Consider the following 17,345-nt stretch of genomic DNA (forward strand, 5'->3'; position numbering starts at 1 on the left):
CTCATTGTGTACGTGGAGTGGCATTTGACCCTCGGGTCCCTGACAGCTCTCTGTAGTCAACTGCAACTTCCTTCCGTCCCAACTTTCACACCACACACTCAGAGACTCTGCAATTCCACTGGAAACCTAACCTGAAAGAAGCAAGCTGCTAGGCAGAAAAGCTGCTCCCTAGACCGATAACAGTCCAAGGACAGTCACGACTTTGGCTGCCCACGAAAGCAGACAGTGGGCAAGCGCGTGGTTCATCTCTGCACTTGGGGGCTCGCAGCACAGCCCCCTCACCGCCGCCTTCCTATTGGAGGAGATGCACCCTCTACAGGCTTGTGTACCCATGTTCCTCTCTGCCTGCCTCTCTCTTCTGTCCCTCCCTTTTTAAAAATCCTCACCCAAGGGCATCTTTCCACTGTTTTTCTCTTTTTAGAGAGAGAGGAAGTAGAGAGACACATCAGAGAAGCATGGATATACTGCCTCCCGTACGTGCCGGGACCAGGTATCATATGCGCCCAGCCCCAGGGACCAAACCCGCAACCTAGATACGTGCCCTGACCTGGGAATCGATCCTGCAACTGTTTGGTTACGGAATGACACTCCAACCGAGCCACGCTGGCCAGGGCTCTTCTGCCTCTCCTTTACAGATGCCTTCCCCAAGAGAGGGGCCGAGGGAAGGCGATCCGACCGGAAGAGGGGCTAGGAGACTCCTCTTCAAAATACATTCACAGAAGAAGCTCTTTAGTGGAAATCTTGCTTAAATTTTATGTCCTCCCGGATGACCCTGTGGGGACGTGTTCGAGAAAATGGAGAAACCCTCCCCTCTCTTTTCCAGCCACTGTGTTGTATTACTTATCACCTATAGTTTTACTACCACCTTTTTCCTTTTAAAAGCTAACATAAATACAAATAAAGCATGTAGTTTAGGTAATGACATTGTGCCAAGATTCATTTCCTAGTTCTGATACATGTACCACAGTTAGAAAAGATGTTGACGCTAGGGGAAGCCTGTGAAGGGTGTGCAGAAACTCTGTAATGTCTTTGTAACTTTTTGATAAACCTAAAGTTACTCTAAAATAAAAAGATCTGTTTTCTTTGTAAGTGAAGTGAACAATGTTTCCAAACTTGACTTGTTTGTTTGAAATCTATGCTGACTTTGTAGTTAGAGCCAGAAATCCTCGAGAGGAAAAAAATGTAACTTTCCAACCTCTATCCTTTCAATAGGCCCTATTTAATGTTAATATAGTAACAGCTGCTGTTAAACAAAATCTCAGTGTGGTTCAGCAATATTGAAGTTTCATTACATGCCACATAACAACAAGGAAATATGATTAAAACTCACTCCCTACCACCACCCCTTGGAATTAAAATGATCCCAGACGAGTTTCCAGCACATACAAGAACCGACGCCGCATAGCACGTGGTGTGCGCGTGTCTGTTTGTGTAAGATCACCGGTTCTTAAAGAGGTCTTCCCTTTTCGTTATTCCTAAATAATGGCAAATAAATCATGACACATTTTCTTCAATCCCAATAACAAATCAATGTTTGACCTGCTTTGGAAATGAAAGAGACAAGTGGATTCTAGGAAGTGGGATGTAAATAAGAATGAAGTAAAATCGAGTAAGCTGTGTCAGGTCGCTCTTACTTGTCCCTCTGGGTGCTACTGTTTTAAATTATTTTAAGCTCTTGAAAGAAGCAGGGTGGGGGGGAGCTACTCTGGTGTCAATAAAGATCCCTCGTTCATGAGTTTTCTCCCTTAAGATCTCTCCTTTCTAGAATGTCACCAGACCTCTCAGCAAGCCACCCCCACTTTGCCCCACCTCACCCCCACCTCAGGTGACCCCTTTAACCTCTTTGGGTCTCAGTTGTCTCACCTGTAAAATGAGAAGATTGAGCTGAGTGTAGGATGAGACACTGGTAGCCCAGAGGCCGTATTTGGAATCACACATCTGTTTGTTAGCCCCCAAATTATGTGTTTATTTAATGTCACTTGCCAAAATTTCATACTAAGGATATTTCTCATAAAACTCTGGCCTGGGCCCTGGCTGGTGTGGCTCAGTGGATTTAGTGCTGGCCTATGAACCAAAAGGTAGCTGGTTCGATTCCCAGGCAGGGTGCATGCCTAGGCTGCAGGCCAGGTCCCTGGTAGGGGGCATGTGAGAAGCAACCACACATTGATGTTTCTCTCCCTTTTCCTCTTCCTTCCCCTCTCTCTAAAAATAAATAAATAAAATCTTAAAAAAACAAACAAACGAAAAAACAAACCCTGGCCTGGGCCCTGGGCTTCTCCTGACATGTCAGAGGCTGAGGCTATATTCCAGCATGGTGACCATGGCAACAGGGCAGCCAGTGTGAAGACAGCTGCCTGTGGCCCCAGGGACCTGTCCTCCGGGTCCGTCCCACAGTCTGACTCCCTCCTGGCCCACTGCTCTCATCAGTTACCCGCAAGGCTTCTGTGAACAGCTGGCTTTGCCACCCTTCCAGCTCTAATATTCTGATTCCCAGGGTCATTGTTTACTAGTAAAAGAGAGTTTTAATTACGCTGCCAGTGCCCTGGGTCTTCCCTGTGGGTTGGTGTAAGCCCAGCAGGGTACGTTTCCTTTGCTGTGCACTTCCCTACAAAACGCAAGACAGATACATGTAATCCTGAGACCAGCACCACAGGAGAGCAGGTATTCAGGGGGTTCCCAAACTCCTGCTGTGGGCAGTTGTTCTTCTAGAAGGAGGCCCCACTTTAAGGGCTATTTGGGTCAGACTGTGGAGCCAGTGTTGGCTGGATAACTACTCTACCAGATCACTGGTTACGTAATTTAAGAACTCAAAAATAAAATCCCAGGGAGTGATCTTCTCTCTTCCTCCTCCCAGAACCAATTTTAGAGTGGAAATAAAAAGGACAGAGCACTTAAGATGCAGCCGCTCATACCAAAATGTCAGATCAGGTCAACACGGACCAAAAACTACGTGAGGACTGCACAAAGAAAAAATATTGTAATTTCCATAAGTGGCCAAACTTTTTATCTCCTGGTGCCACGAGGAGAAAAACGGAAGGCTAAATTGGTTTTGCAACTATTTGGAAACATGTTCTTTTTATAGGAGTGGAGATTAGCCTTTAAGAAGACACGTGCCAGGTTCCCAGAGCGCCAGGCTCTTCTTACTTTGGAAATAAGTTTAGTACCACTCTTTCTTTGGATGGGGAAGATGGAGTATAAGCTATTACGCTGCTGGACCTGACATTGAAAATGCCCCCGCATTTCATAACATGGCAGCTTCTCTGGTTTTGTTTTTAATTTTTATGTTCTAACCTCCAGTCTAAATTTGTAACACTGCTGAAGACCTTAGGAATGATGAGGAAATTACCTCATTCCCTTTAAATTTTTTTAGACAGCAAAGTTCTTTCCCTATATGGCAAACCGAGAAGAAAGCAGAACCTAGTTACGTTAGTTCAGGAGCTGCCACAACTTACCTGTCCTTTTGTTCTGGGCCTGTCTACAACCGCTTTGTGAGCAGCTGATCCTGGCCACAGCCAGCTGGCCAGGGACAGTGCCTGTCCTCCCCCACTATCCCCAAGGGGTCCTGGCAGGGGGGCCTGGCAAGGAGTCCTGGCCACCAAAGGTGCCCAGTACTAGATGAGCCACTTTCTTATGGGCTTTGAATTGGTTCTCTACACACACAGGTAAACCTGCATAGGAGTGGAGGGGAACGAGGCAGGCCGGGGGCCATGGGCTGGGGGGGTATCCTAGAGGAGGAGGCAATGGGCATCCTGTCAGCTGCTGTGTGCCAAGGGAGGGGCTAACAGACAGACAACCCGCTGCCTGGAGCCTGCTTGTGCGGCTGCGAAGATGCCGCTTTGTTCCCTGTCCTTCCCCAAACATCCTGAAAACAAGCCCCATACACGTGGGGCAAACAGGGCATCACCTAGAAAAGGCCAACCCACACACTTTGTTGTTAGAAGCTTTTAATAATACTTCGTAAAAAAAAAACAACACTCAAAAGACTAAACTCCATGAATAACTGAGACATTTATGTCCACAAGGAAGAGTTTTAAAGGATCAATCATCTCTATTAGGACATGGGCAATAAAACCCTCTGGAACTGATGAATTTGTAGAAATCATCTGCTGACTAATGCATTGCTTCTTGTAATCCATAAAGATTGAAGCTTTTTCTTTTTTTGGTGTACTATGTTAATATCCCAAGGAAGACAGATTCACAATCACTTTCATGAACCATAAATACTAAGGAGAGACTAAGAAATGTAAGGGAAAAAAAGAAGAACATGATATGGCTGATGATAGATATACCAAAAAAGGCCATTCAACTATAAATGAATAAAAAGTACCTGGGTGGAGATGTAAGGCTATCTGTAAAATGTACAGATACAACCTGGCTGGTGTAGCTCAGTGGACTGAGCACGGGCCTGTGAACCACACGATTGCTGTTCGATTCCCAGTCAGGGCACACGCCTGGGTTGCAGGCCAGTTCTCAGCAGGGGATGCATGAGAGTCAACCATACACTGACATTTCTCTCCCTCTCTCCTTCCCTTCCCCTCTAAGGATAAATAAATAAAATCTTAAAAAAAGAACACAGAAAAAAAGAATAATACAGTTGCTGTATTATTTTTACAAAATGTACAGATACAAGTGACAGTTACTAGGAAGTCAGATCTACAAACCAGACTGAGGAACACTGATCCCTCTTTTCGCTTCTAGGGAGCTTTGCTTTAATACAACCTCACATAAGTTAGTAACTAAAAAACATTTCATGAGTCCTTTTGAAAAACCACCGACCTGGGGCTGAGCAAGCTCTGACTTGAGCTCATTCCTATCACCTGGACATTTCCTAGCCTAAACCACCACCGTTGGCGTTGTACACACTTTGTGCAGAAAATACCATGAGAGCAGGAATAAATGGGGACAGAACATGCTGGACACGATGATTTAACGAATATATAAGGGAAATGATAAAATGACTCACGAAAGCAGCCAAAAACCAAACAGAGGAGACAAACCAAGGAGACCTGAAAAAAGGAGGGCTGCTCCAGCCCCGCTGCAACTCGGTGAGTGGAGGAGAGTGATGACTGCAGGCAACTGGCGGTGACTCAGTTCCCCAACCGCAGGCTCAGGATCGCTGCCCGGGAAGGCCAAGGCCAAACCACTGCCCTTTCCTGTGTCCACGTGCCTGCTCCTTGCTCTCACTCATATTCTCACAGAGCCAGTGTCCCAATGGAGACTCTTTTATGGGCTAATTCTGAACTACACAACTAGCTTCCTGGTCTTTCTCGTCTTCTTGGTTTTGTTATTGTGCTTCCCCCCCACCCCGTCTTTTTGGGCTTATAATAAAATATTCACTAAAAACTCTGTCTAGCAGGAACCAAATCTGCGTCTACTTGGGAGGTGAACAACAGAGAGATCTTCTCTCTCCTGAATCCAGCACCTTCTCGTGTCCCCTACAGTCAGTGGATGGACTCCGTAAATGGAAGTGATGAGCAGAAAGGTACCCAAAGCTTTGCTACTGCCTTCTCTCCCTCCTAGAGCTCAGCAAAGCGCCCCGGGGCCAGGCATGCCCCGGCCCTGTCCCCAGGAGAGCACTGTGTGCTGCCCGGTGCAGCAAAGGAGGGTGGACAGCCAGACAGGAAAGGATCAAGGGCAGAGAACGAGGTCGGTCCACCCAGGGAGACCACTGTTCTGTTGGTAGAAATACACACACGGAAGAACTCAAGTCTGAACGGAAGAAAGCAATGTTATCGTCTGACAACAAGGGTGTAGAAAAAGAAAACGAGAAACAAGACACTGAGAACTTTTCTACCAAGTGATAGAAATTAGAACCCACGTCTACCTTTGAAGAGCTTAAATAATGAGACCAGACTTGTCCTTCAAATTAAGTTGCAAAACTATTTGTTTAAAAAAAGAGTGGCCTTGGCGGAAGAGGGGCAGGGTTTGCCAAAAGTGGGAGCGGTGAGTCGGGTGCCTGGAGGCGGTGTCAGGCCTGGGCTGAGGAAGTTTAGCCTCCGTGAACCGGCTTCCTCCTTGGAAAATGGTGGGGAGGGTTTGATGAGTCGACCTCTCAGACCCTTTCTGTCTTTAAGAATCCTGTTACTTTTCTACTAAAAATGCTCAATTTCATAACTGACATTTGAAGTTTTGTGCAAAATAACCTCCTCATCACTGACAGTATAAAGGCATCATCTGTCCTAATGGCTGGAGAAGCATAAAGCAGCTGAAGACAAGCATCGGCAGAGCCCTTTTTCTTAGGAAACACAGCACTGAACTTCAGATGGAAGAAAACACAACCATTCGTGTCTCCAGGGGCAAAGGTCCAGAAGTAAAAACAAATTTCTATTTTAAAATGCAAATGTAATGTTACAGAGTTTACATAAGCTTTTAAGAAAGGACCTGGAATTACTATTATTAGCACTAATAAGAAATTTCAGTGTGTAGCAGAGTTTTGAGTAAATTTTAAAACGTAAAGGTTAAAAGACCCTCAACTAAAAAACTAAAAACTAAAGGGTATTACCAAATACATGAACCAACCAGACGACAAGCGGCGGCTGCTTAGGAAAAGCCTGGGCTGGTATTACGTGCGTCTTTGATGGAGGGAAGGGTAGGTGAGAGACATACCCACAAAAAGACGACCTAGAGTATAAGACAGTCTCATTGAAAGAGCCTGGAACCAGAGCCAGAAACTGACAGGTTTGGTCTGAATTTTGTCCGGCACAAGACTTTAGGCAAATCCCTGAATCTCGCGGAGCCTTGGTTTTCTCATCCCTAAAATGGGAGCAGTACTGCCTTGTCCAATTTCAGGTGTCATGAGGAGCAAATGTGATAATAGTGAACATGAAAACATACAAAACCAGAAAGTCTTTTAAAAGCTAAGTATGAAGAAGTGGAACGGAAGTTTGGAAGAGAGGGGATCGGGTACAGCCTCCCCAAGGAGGTGGGGCCCTGAATCAGAGCGGGCCCTGGACACACACATGCCAGGTGGTGTGGTGGGCGGGGGCAGCAGCGCCTGGGCCTGGGCCTGTGACTTAGCCGAGGGCCCGAGGGCTCATGCGGGGGCTTCCCTGAGGGTGGAAAAGAAATGCCAAGCAAAGGACCTTGAGTTAGAAATGCAGGCAGAACCAGAGGATGGAGGAAAGTGCATGATGTGGGTGGTGAGATGCTCCAAGGGCTCAACGCACATGTGGTGAGAACGCCTGCATCCATTTTTCAGATGTGCCTGAAAGATTTTCCTTAAGAGGCAAGGACCACTGGACACAAACATTGGTAGGCAAAGACTTCGTGTACTCCAACCACAACATTTCTAAAGGCTGGTCCACAACAGGCTGAACCACCTGGCGGCCACTCAGCCCCGGAACTTGGGGTTTACCTGCAACCTATTTTTAAAAACCCAGTCACGTTTCCCTGAATGGATAAAGCGGCCTTCACAGCTCTTAAACAAAAATCAACATAAATTTGAAAAGCAGGCAAAGGTGGCACTAAACTTTTCAAGGGGAAAGGTCGAAGCACAGCATACACTCGACCTTCGTAATTTCTGGTCATGGTAAACACACAAAACGATTTTACCAGCGCCCGGTTGTGCTCTCTGACCAACAGGGGTACGTGGTAACTGCCCGCCACACAGAACGTCTCCACAGCTGCGTGCCAGGCTGCCAAATCACATCACTTATTAAAGTTATAAACTTCACTACATTTTGTAGCAGTAATAAAGACCTCTTAACTCAGCCTGTAAAAATGGGAATTCATGTAACTTAAATGTAGCCCAAATCACTAAGGAAGCAAAGTACTCGGCTCTTCAAGCTGCTCTAGCAGTGCCATTGATGGAGCAGTAACTGGGCTGGGATTCTTGCAGACCAATGCACTGAAAGCAATGTGTGATTAGTACCATTCCAGGAAGAAATGCAGGTAATTTGAAGTTTTCTGCTAGTTATAAGTACAAACAAATAAAAAGGCAAATTATTTTCAAGTACTTTGGAAATAACTGCAGCAGAATTTGCTTTCAATTAACACATCAATTAAAAAAGTTTCTTATCTTCTCATTAAACAAGAGAAAATGCACCTGTCATGGATACTAAAAAATAATAAAATTGGATTTAAAATGTATTGGGTCTACAATTAGAACCCTCTGTAATTTAAAACTGAGCCGTTTCTTTTTTGAACACTGGGTGTTATGGCTTCGGTTGAATATCGGAGGTGGTCCAAGTGCTTTCCAATTGTTTTAAGAGAGAGGGCAGCAGTCACCTGAAGAGCGATGTCCTGCAAGGCCCAAGGACACAGACGGACTGGAGCAACCAGTGGGAGAGAAAGCCAAGGTTACAGTGACTATATTTAGAATCATGATGACGACATAAAATGGTGCAACTTCTTTAGAAAACAGGCAACTTCTCGAACAGTTAAATACACACCTATCTTATAATCCAGTCACTCTGTTCCGAGGTATTTCCCCAAGAGAAACAAAAGAATATCTCTACAGAGACTTTATTAGTAATAGAAAAACACTAGAAACAACCCAAATGTCCATCAACAGAGGCATAGGGTCTATCTATAAAATGGAACACTACCTAGCAAGAAAAAGCAGTAAGCTGTAAACACACAGAGTAACACATCTGCTACTGGCGGGGGGGAGGGCGGTGAGGAGAAAGGGATTGAGAAAAAAAAAGAAAAAACTCACAGATACAGACAACAGTAGACAACAGTGTGTGATTGCTGCGGGGTAGGGGTAGTTGAGGTGGAGGAGGGTAAGAGGGGATGGGGGATGATGGATGGAGATTTCACTGGGGGTGGTGGACACACAATACAACATACAGATGATGCGTTGTAGAATCCTGCACCGGAAACCTGTAGAATATTGTTAACCAGTGTCACCCCAGTCAATTCAATACAAAGGAAAATATTTAAAAAGTACTTGTTAAAAATATAAATAAACATACACAGTAACGTAAATGAATTGCAAAATAATAATAGACGGAGTGAAAGCCCAACAAAAACAGAGTATATATATTATACAATTCCATTTACTCTCATTTTAGAAAATGCAAATGAACCCATAGTGACAGAAATAAGGCCAGTGGTTGCCAAGAGAGAGACGGGACCAGGAAAATCACACGGGGGCACAAGGATACCTTTGGGAGTTGAGCAATATGTCTATCATCTTGATTTTAGTGATGGTTTCACAGGTGTACACATATGTCAAAACTCATCAGACTGTACACTTCAAACATGTGCCGTTGATGACATGTCAAATCTACCTTGACAGAGCTTTAAGAAAAAGAATCAAAGGAGAGAGAAGTCGGGGGAAAACGGGAGTGCATTTCCAGAGACAGGGCAGGCTACACAGAGGACCACAGGCGCTGAAGGAGAGAGAACTGCACGGAAACATTACTGAGACGAAGAGGTGCAATTATACTCCGTTTAAGAAAAGCAGTACGTTGAAGCAGTGAGCACCCCACCGCCTAGGTAGTGAGTGCGGGAGCCCCTCGAGTTGGCAGAAGGAGTGATGCTGGGACAAACTCAGGTCCTGGAAAAGCAAAAGAAGAGAGAGGAACTCCTGGTTTCCCTCGCATCATCCTAGACAGCTCACCGGATAGAGGAGGCAGGGAGAAGAGTACAGACACATGGGAGCAGGCCTCTACTTTAAGGTTGCCTCTCTGGTCCCAAATTGGACATCAAAAGCATCAGTGTCCCGCATCCTTCTTTACTCTTTAACTGTGGGAGGCCCTGGGCACTGACACACCTGAGGTGATGCAGCCCAGGGCAGGGCTGTGAGAAACACGTGGATACCCTGTGAGCAGGGCTGGCCACCTGGAAGGGGCACCGGGATGAGTTCTGGTTGTTGAATTGAACGTCTCTTCCTTCCCAACCTGCATCAGGCATTTGCGCCAGGCACCATGGAGCTACTGGGAAAAGGCAGTGAAATAAAGTCACCTTGCCGCCCTCCAGGCTCTGTCATCAAGTTGGGGGGCTGGAACACCAAGGAGGGGTTTGGGCCCACCGTGACACAGGTTTGCCTGGAAGCAGCCAGCTCTGAGAAGACAGCAGGAAGTGAGGTCACCAAAGTGTTTCCTTCAGGACTCCCCGGGCACCTCTGTACCCTGACACCGACAGTTCTGGCACCTCGTCCCCCTCCACGACTGGGCACCGAGGGAGAGGTGAGCTGCCTACACCCCTCACGGAGAGACGGTCAGCCCCAGATCTCAGATCCCACCTAAACACTATGAGTTGGTCAGTGTACCCTGGATCCTCCCTGACTGCCAACGCATTTTGGAAACCCCGATCCTTCCTTCTGAGTGTACTGCCACAGCCCAGGGGGAAAACGGACACCTGGAGAGGGAGTGGGAGGACCCGAATTGTCCCGGTTTTGCTCTGCAGAACTCGAGGTTACTCCCAAACCGAGGTTACTCCATTAAAACAGACCCACCCAAACCCTGTCAGAGTTTACTATGATGCTTAATACTAAGGAAGTGGAAGGCAGGGCTACTCATCAGGAAACCCTTTAAGTTACTCTGGGGGCTGGGGGTGGGAGCTCTTTCCTTTCCTTTTATTTCAAATTATTTTAAGCATTTAAAGAAGAAGAGAAAAAAAGTAGTCCGGTGTCAGCAGAAAGGGCAAAACCGCTTTCATGGGTTTCTCTCTGGACCTTAGACAAATCACTAAGCAACTCTGAGTGCCAGTTTTCTCAACTGTAAAATAAAAGGGGTGGTTTAGGTGTGTGGTGCGTGGGTCAGGGAAGTCCTTCCTTCATTCATTCAGTTTACATCTGGGAGCGTGCTGTGTCCCAGGCACCATCCCAGGCACTAGGGTACAGCAATCGAAAGACAGGCAAGACCCCTGCACTCCAGTTAAGATTCTGGAGAGACTAAAATGAAGGAGAACTAAACGAGGCAACGTCAGGTAGTGACAAGCACTAGGCAACGCACCCGGAGCAGCTGGGGAGGAGGTGGAGTGCCTCACTTTAGGGAGCGTGGTCAGGGACGGCCACTCTGGGAAGGTGAGAACCAGGACCGAAGGGAGTCTGGAATGACAAGAAGGAACAAGCCACTGGATCCCAAACCAGAACAGGCAAAAGCCCTGGGGTGGGAATAGGCTTAGGTGGCTCTCTTCACAGGCGAATGAACACCCGGCCCCTCTTTCTCATGTATACCCCTGTCCCCCTAGTGGTAGGTAGTAATTCCACTCACACACAACTTTTTAAAGAGTAGCAAAAACACTGTTTGATTTGAACAACCCCTTCAAGACAGGCTTTCTCTTCTACATAGTTCCTTCGTTATTTCTAAGTTTCTGTCCTCACGGTTATAAATTCTCCACTCATTCCAGGCAGAAGTAAACAGGATGTAAATCTGGGTTTTCCAAAACGTTCGGACAGCGATCCACAGTACGAAGGAACCTCACATTGTGACCCAGTGTCACAGAAAAGGGTCACTAAAGTTTTAAAGAGCAGAGCTGACCATGACTACCTGCAATAGACTACAGTAATTCTGTTCTATTCCATCTTTTCTTAAGTGCTAAGGTGACTTCAAAGGCAACATACTTTGAAAAGTACTATTTTAAACCAACATTGGTTGGCAATTTTGTTCAAAGACAAAACAAAACATGGGAAATTCCAATATTAAACAACCGTGATTGTGGAGGAAATGCCTAGAAGGGATGTTTTCAGGATGTCTGGGGGGGAGGAGGGGCAGAATGAAGGAAGAAAGGAGGGGAACCCAATTATTCAAACTGTTCACTAAGTGAGGATTCACCTTTGGAATCAAAGATTGGCAGAGAAGGAAAGATTCACGAAATCTTCACAAAAACAAAAGAAAGGGTGTGTGTGTGTGTGTGTGTGTTGGCAGAGGGGAAGCCGTCAGAAAGCCGTAACATTTTAAGTGCCCAGAGGGGTCTGTCTGCATTCCTGCCTCCCCTCACCACAATTCCAGCTGCACTGAGAGTCACACCTCAAGGGGAGCACACACACAGTGCTGAATAACATTTTGTTTAATAACTTTTGAGTGATGGCGCTCATTGTCACCATCAAATCCTAACTTCACATGTACAGCCAGTTATCATATTGTCCTGGAATACACAAACGTCACACAATAGTAAACAAAACTTACTTATCTTCAGGTCATTGTTTAAGTCCAGGGAACTTAATGAGGTCTTTTTCTCAAGCACTAAGCAGGAAAAGGATGTTTTCCACTGCAAGGTACAAGAGATACATTGGCTGTAATGGAAAGATTCCACGTCTGCTAGTGGCCATGGTAAAACTGGGATTAATACTAGTGTGCTAATTTAATAGGCAGTTTCTCAAGGGACACTAACCCTTGGGCTCTGTCAGCTAGGGGCTCTCTCTGATGAAAACCATGCCAATTTCTCTGTGAAACGCAGTTACCGTCCTCACCCCTGAAGTCAGAAGTGCACGCACCCAATTTGCAGCAGCCCCAGGGCCCTGGAGCGGAAAAAACTACACCTGCAAGCAAGCATTTTCCCACACTGCCACACAGCTGCCACCCACAGAACGCCACTCATTTAAACTGTGCCCTTCAACCCCATTTAGGGACATCATCCATGATTTCGAATTACAGCTGTTGCTTTATCTCAAAACAGCGATAAATAGGGAGGGGAGCTACATTCTCGCTTTCTTTTAAGTCATTTATCTGCTCTCTTCGAAAGGGCACAAATGCTGTTGAGACCAGTCGGAACGTGTCTGCGCTTCTTCTCCAGGCAGCCTTCCTCCCCTGCCCCCCTCTCCCCCACTCCACCACCCCTCCCGCCTGGACTGCCTGCTCGGAGGTGCTGACCTCTGGTGAGGAAGCATTAGAGGCTCCTCATCAAAACCAGGAGGATTCCTCCGAGCGGGAGTGAATCGGGCGATGCAGGCTAGAACGGCCCCCTCATCCCAGCAAGCCAATGCACCCCATTCCTCCAGGTCAACAACAGGCCGGGTTTCAGAATGGACGAGACTTAGAGGAGGGCGGCCACCCATTCAAATACAGGAGCCTTCGCTCAAACGCGCGGTGGAACAAACGCTGCAGCCAGACCAGAGGTGCGGGCGGGCGAGCGTGTGCCAGCGGACGGCCTGCCTACGAGCGAGACAGCAGTGGCAATGAAGAAGACCCGCCACAGTGGACAAAGCCACAACTATTAACGATTAAAACATCAACCGCAGGCACTGGATGCGGTGCCAAAATCTCCCCGGATTTATTTTCAGGCAAGTGACTCACAGCCTCGTCTCCCTAAGTAATTCCATTAAAATGAGTCGCCGGTTCCACTAACCCGACTTTCCGCTGCTCTCCAGCTGCCCCTCCCTCCACCCCGCCCACCCAGCAAAGCCAGACAGCTCGCAGACAGAGCAACCAGCTGTACCCCAGGGGAGCGAAGGCGGGCTCTCCCGCCCGACCCCCAGCCTCAAGGATGGATGAATGGGGCCGCGGGCTGGAGCGCTAGGAGGGCGCGTCCGGGCTGTGCGCGGGCTGCGGACGCGTGTGTGCGTGCGTGTGTGTGTCTGTGTGTGTGCGCGCGCGCGTGGGCACGCACCCCGGCCAACTTACTGAGGTGGAGTTGGTCCTCCCGTGGCCCTGGTTCCGCACCTCCTGCTCCCGGAACTGCAGTCCAGCCAGATGCTTCTCCAGCGCCTCCCAGTCCATTGGGGGCATCGGGGGCTCCGCCGGCACGCACATCCCGGGGTCCGTGGGCTGAAGGCAGAGGCCCCCCGCCACGGGGCCCCGGCCGCCGCGCCGGCCCCCCGCCGGCTGGGGCTTCTGGACCACCCGGCGGGGGACTCGAGAACCGCTCAGCCAGCCGGCCACCACCACGTTGCCATTATGCCTGAGGTCCTGAGGGTCGTGCGGGTGGAGGTTGCCATTTGGTACCGGGGGCGGCATGGCGGTGGTGGGCCCCCTACAGCCGCCGCCGCGGGTCCTGGCGCTCACGTCCCCGGGCTCCCGGGTGGGACAGCGGTCATCTCGGTACCCTGGTTCGTCACGCTCGTCCTCCTCTTCCTCCTCCTCCCCGTCCTCCTCCGGTGCCCACTCATCAATCACCTTCTTCTGGTAAACCGGGAAGGGCTCTTCATAGTCCTCCAGGGCAGACACCAAGTCCAGGCTGCCCCCCGGCGACGACGACGATTTGCACTCGGAGCAAGGGGTCACTTTGGTGGAGTTGGACTGCGAACTGGCGCGGCTGCTGCTGCTGCTGCTGCCGGCGTCACTGCCTAGATCCATCCCATCCTCTCGGTAATCCTGGGGGGAGGAGGCAGAGAGAGTGAGCCTCCCGGCCGAGCTTGCTCCGGCTCCCCGCCGCCCGCCGCTGCCGCCGCGGCCCAGCGCGCTGCGCCCGTCAGGCCGGAGGTGCGCCCCACCGGAGGCCTGGGGGCGGGAGCCGGCACCAGCCTGAGGCATCCCTTATCCCACCCCCCTTCCTGCCGCAACCAGACTTCCTCCGGGCAAAAAACTCAAATCAGCAAAGGGGATGTCCAGCCACCAGCGCGCACACTTTCCTTAAAAGGGGCCACAGGGCACGCACAGACTTTGTTTTAACCATTTTGCGCCAGGCGCGCCCCTGCACCCCGCCCCAAGGATTCTCCGAGAACCCGACACTTTCCCAGAGATTATAATTCCCCGGAGGCGGGGACTGAGAAGAGGGTGGGCGGATACTAAATTCGCACCTCGGTCTACGCGCCGCGCCGAGACCACCACCCACCCGGCCCCGCCCCACCCGCCGCGGGCGGTGGGGAGCCTGGTTCCGCTCGCCGGCTGAGCTTTACTTTCTACGGAGCCGCCGGTAGCGCGGAGGTCTGACAGCCGCCTCCGCGCCTTCCTGGCTGGCCCTTCCTCCGCTCGCCGGAAGGCTCGGGTAGGTGGGCGCTCTGGGCTCCCGCCGCCCCCAAAGGTGTGACGGGCCTGGGCGCGGTGGCAGTCGCTGCAGGCGCCGCCGCCGCCGCCGCCGCCGCCCTGGGGGAGGAAGGACGCGCCCTCCCGGCGGCGGAGCCGGTCCCGCCACCGAGCATGCCCAGAGGATGCCGGGCGCGGCGCAGTCCGCTCTCCCGGTTTTCGCAGCAGCAGACTGGGGCCCGAGGTCGGGCGGGCGTGAGGCTGGAGTGGCGGGGAAAAGGCCCCAAGGAAAGAGGCGCAGGGTGTTAGGGGCACAGAGCTGGTCAATTAGCAGGGGCGGTGCCCTGGGGAGGACGGTGAATTTCAACCCCCAGACACACGCGTTATTTCCCGGCGCGCCCCAAGCCCTCTCTGCGGGGCTGGTTACCACGCCTAAGACTCCCGACACCCCAATGCGCCGGCTGGACGCCTCCTAGCCCACGAAAATCCCCAAGTGACCTCGTGAAGGACCTCCCTTCCCCCCCCCCCACGCGAACATACACGAGCCCATGTGGGAGACCGAGTGACGCTGTGCGCGGTTGCCCTGCGCCCTCGTTTCCCCTCCACCTTCCTCCTCGCCGCTTCCTCTCCTCCACCACGCAGCTCCCGTCACCTACCCGCCCTCCCTGTCAAGTTCTGGCTGTGGGTGGAACCTGTTGCTTTATCTCGTTTTCCTTCCCTCCGGGCTACACTCTGAGGGTGACAACCTCGAGAGAGGCGTGTGTGCGCGCGCGTGCAATGGAGGAGTAAGTGTGCGATGGGGCTGATCCCTGGCAGGGTCACAGAGAATCTGTTCGCACGAGTCTCCGAAGCCCTCTTTGGCCACCTCCAATCAAGGAGACGACAAAGGAGGGGAAGAAGGTGTCAGGTGACACACTCCTGGCACCTCAATGGCTTTGCTTCTGTCAGTTGTTCAGAAACCGGAGTCGAAGGACCCTGTGCTGGGGTTTTCACCCAGACTGGGGCAGAGGGGATCCTTGCACAGTGTATACACACATCAAGTCTCTGTGTGCGCCCTTCAGTTATTTACAATGTTATGGGCCAGGGAGGGAAAGAAAAAAGAGAAACAGCACTCAATTTTACAATAGTCTGAGGAAAACCAGTTTCTCTGAACTTCCAGATTTGGACCTGTTACTAATTACTCCCAGCGAATCCTAGCCTGGCCCAGGCCCCTGCCCTGGCTTGGCACAGTCCAGGGCCAGGGGAATGCTTAGGATTCTGCAGTAGGGAGTGGCTGCCACCCGACATTCCTTCAAGGTCCTAATGGGGACTTGGTGCAGAGACCCTTTGTTTGAGTGATTTCAGTGAAGTGAGACTCTTTCCTCTCCTGGGTAAGCCTGAGCCAGGAGAGATAAGCTAATCTGACTTTGCTGGAAACAGCAATCTTAGGAATAACAGGAAAAGGGGCTTTCTTTTCTGGAGCTCTTTACAGGACTGATTGTGACTTAGAATGTCTTTTACGGTAACGTCTGTAAGGAGCCTGCCTTGTGCTCCAAATATGGTCTGGTTTTGAGGTTGCTGCAGAGCTCTGGTCACTGGCTGCCCCACTGTGGGATGGAGATGGCTCCAGAGTGTTCAGAGATGTGGGCGGTGTGCTGGGAACCAGACAGCTGCTTCTCACATCCCGGTGTGACTTGGGAAGGCTTAGGTCAGAAAAAAAGTCCCCTGCTCTGTGGCAGGACACAGGTAGCAGCAGATAAGTACTGACCAGCTGGAGTGGTAAGAGAGCCTTGTGGTCTCAGTTCACTTTTCAAACCTTGGGACCTCCTCCACCACCCACCCAGACTCCCTCCTGGGCCTCAGCTCCTGTCCCTGCTGCCCAGATGGTCTGTGTTCAGGGAACACAAAAATGAGGCCTTAGAAAAACATTTGGCAAGGTAAATACACTGCCAAAAATGTGTGGCATTTCAAAGCCAAATAGAAACATCTTTGAATTATCTGTCCTTTTCAAATTATTTTTCAACCAGATATTCTGGATCAGATGGGAAACTACCAGGTTTCTTTTTTTCTTCTGTCTTCATGAAAGGTGCCTGCCTAGCCCAGGGTCCATTCTGTTTCCAGTTTTGTACCACCTGCCTAGAACCTTCCCACTTTAAAACTGGAGGCCCTGCCAACTCCAAGGCCAGCAGCAGTGTACAGATCCGTCCCGCAGGATGGAGAGATAGATGACTTGCAAAGTGATTGAAAGGTCCTGTCTTTCTGTTTCAGAAAGTCTCCTAAGTTAGAGGCTTGGAGCTTACAGACTTAGATTTGTCCCCTGCCACCTTTAAACATCAGAGATGGGAGTTAAGCAGGAGTCACCCCAGACCAGCACCTTCCCCCATCCATCACTGAGTCCTGTCCATTTGTGTCCTGAAATGACTGAAGAGCCTCACACTGTCTCTGCTCATTCTCCTCAGGCAGTCAGAGTGGCCTTCCTCAAATGCAGATCTGAGCAGGTCACTCCCAGGCTTCATTAAAGCTCCCCATGACTCCTCACTGCCCTTAAAGGAACTGCTTCCTGCCCAACCTCCC

At 50.0% G+C, this 17,345-nt stretch overlaps 1 protein-coding gene across 4 annotated transcripts in view; it reads right to left on the reverse strand.

Moving 5' to 3' along the window:
* SCHIP1 (schwannomin interacting protein 1) overlaps positions 1-17,345 on the reverse strand; it is a 149,159-nt gene that overhangs the window by 110,851 nt on the left and 20,963 nt on the right. The window contains exons 1-2 of one of the 4 annotated variants that reach the window (XM_037046648.1): positions 14,733-15,060; positions 13,512-14,201 (exon numbers count right to left, since the gene is read on the reverse strand). In XM_037046648.1, the coding sequence (XP_036902543.1) occupies positions 13,512-14,183 (672 nt within the window). In that variant the 5' untranslated portion in view covers positions 14,184-14,201; positions 14,733-15,060. Of the gene's footprint in view, positions 1-13,511; positions 14,547-14,626; positions 15,061-17,345 lie in introns of those variants that run through there. The other 3 variants (XM_037046646.1, XM_037046647.1, XM_037046645.1) reach the window with 3 other exon arrangements.

The sequence above is a fragment of the Sturnira hondurensis genome, unplaced genomic scaffold (assembly GCF_014824575.4).
Source record: "Sturnira hondurensis isolate 20B ecotype Veracruz unplaced genomic scaffold, ASM1482457v3 Scaffold0005279, whole genome shotgun sequence".
Taxonomy (NCBI): Eukaryota; Metazoa; Chordata; class Mammalia; order Chiroptera; family Phyllostomidae; genus Sturnira; species Sturnira hondurensis.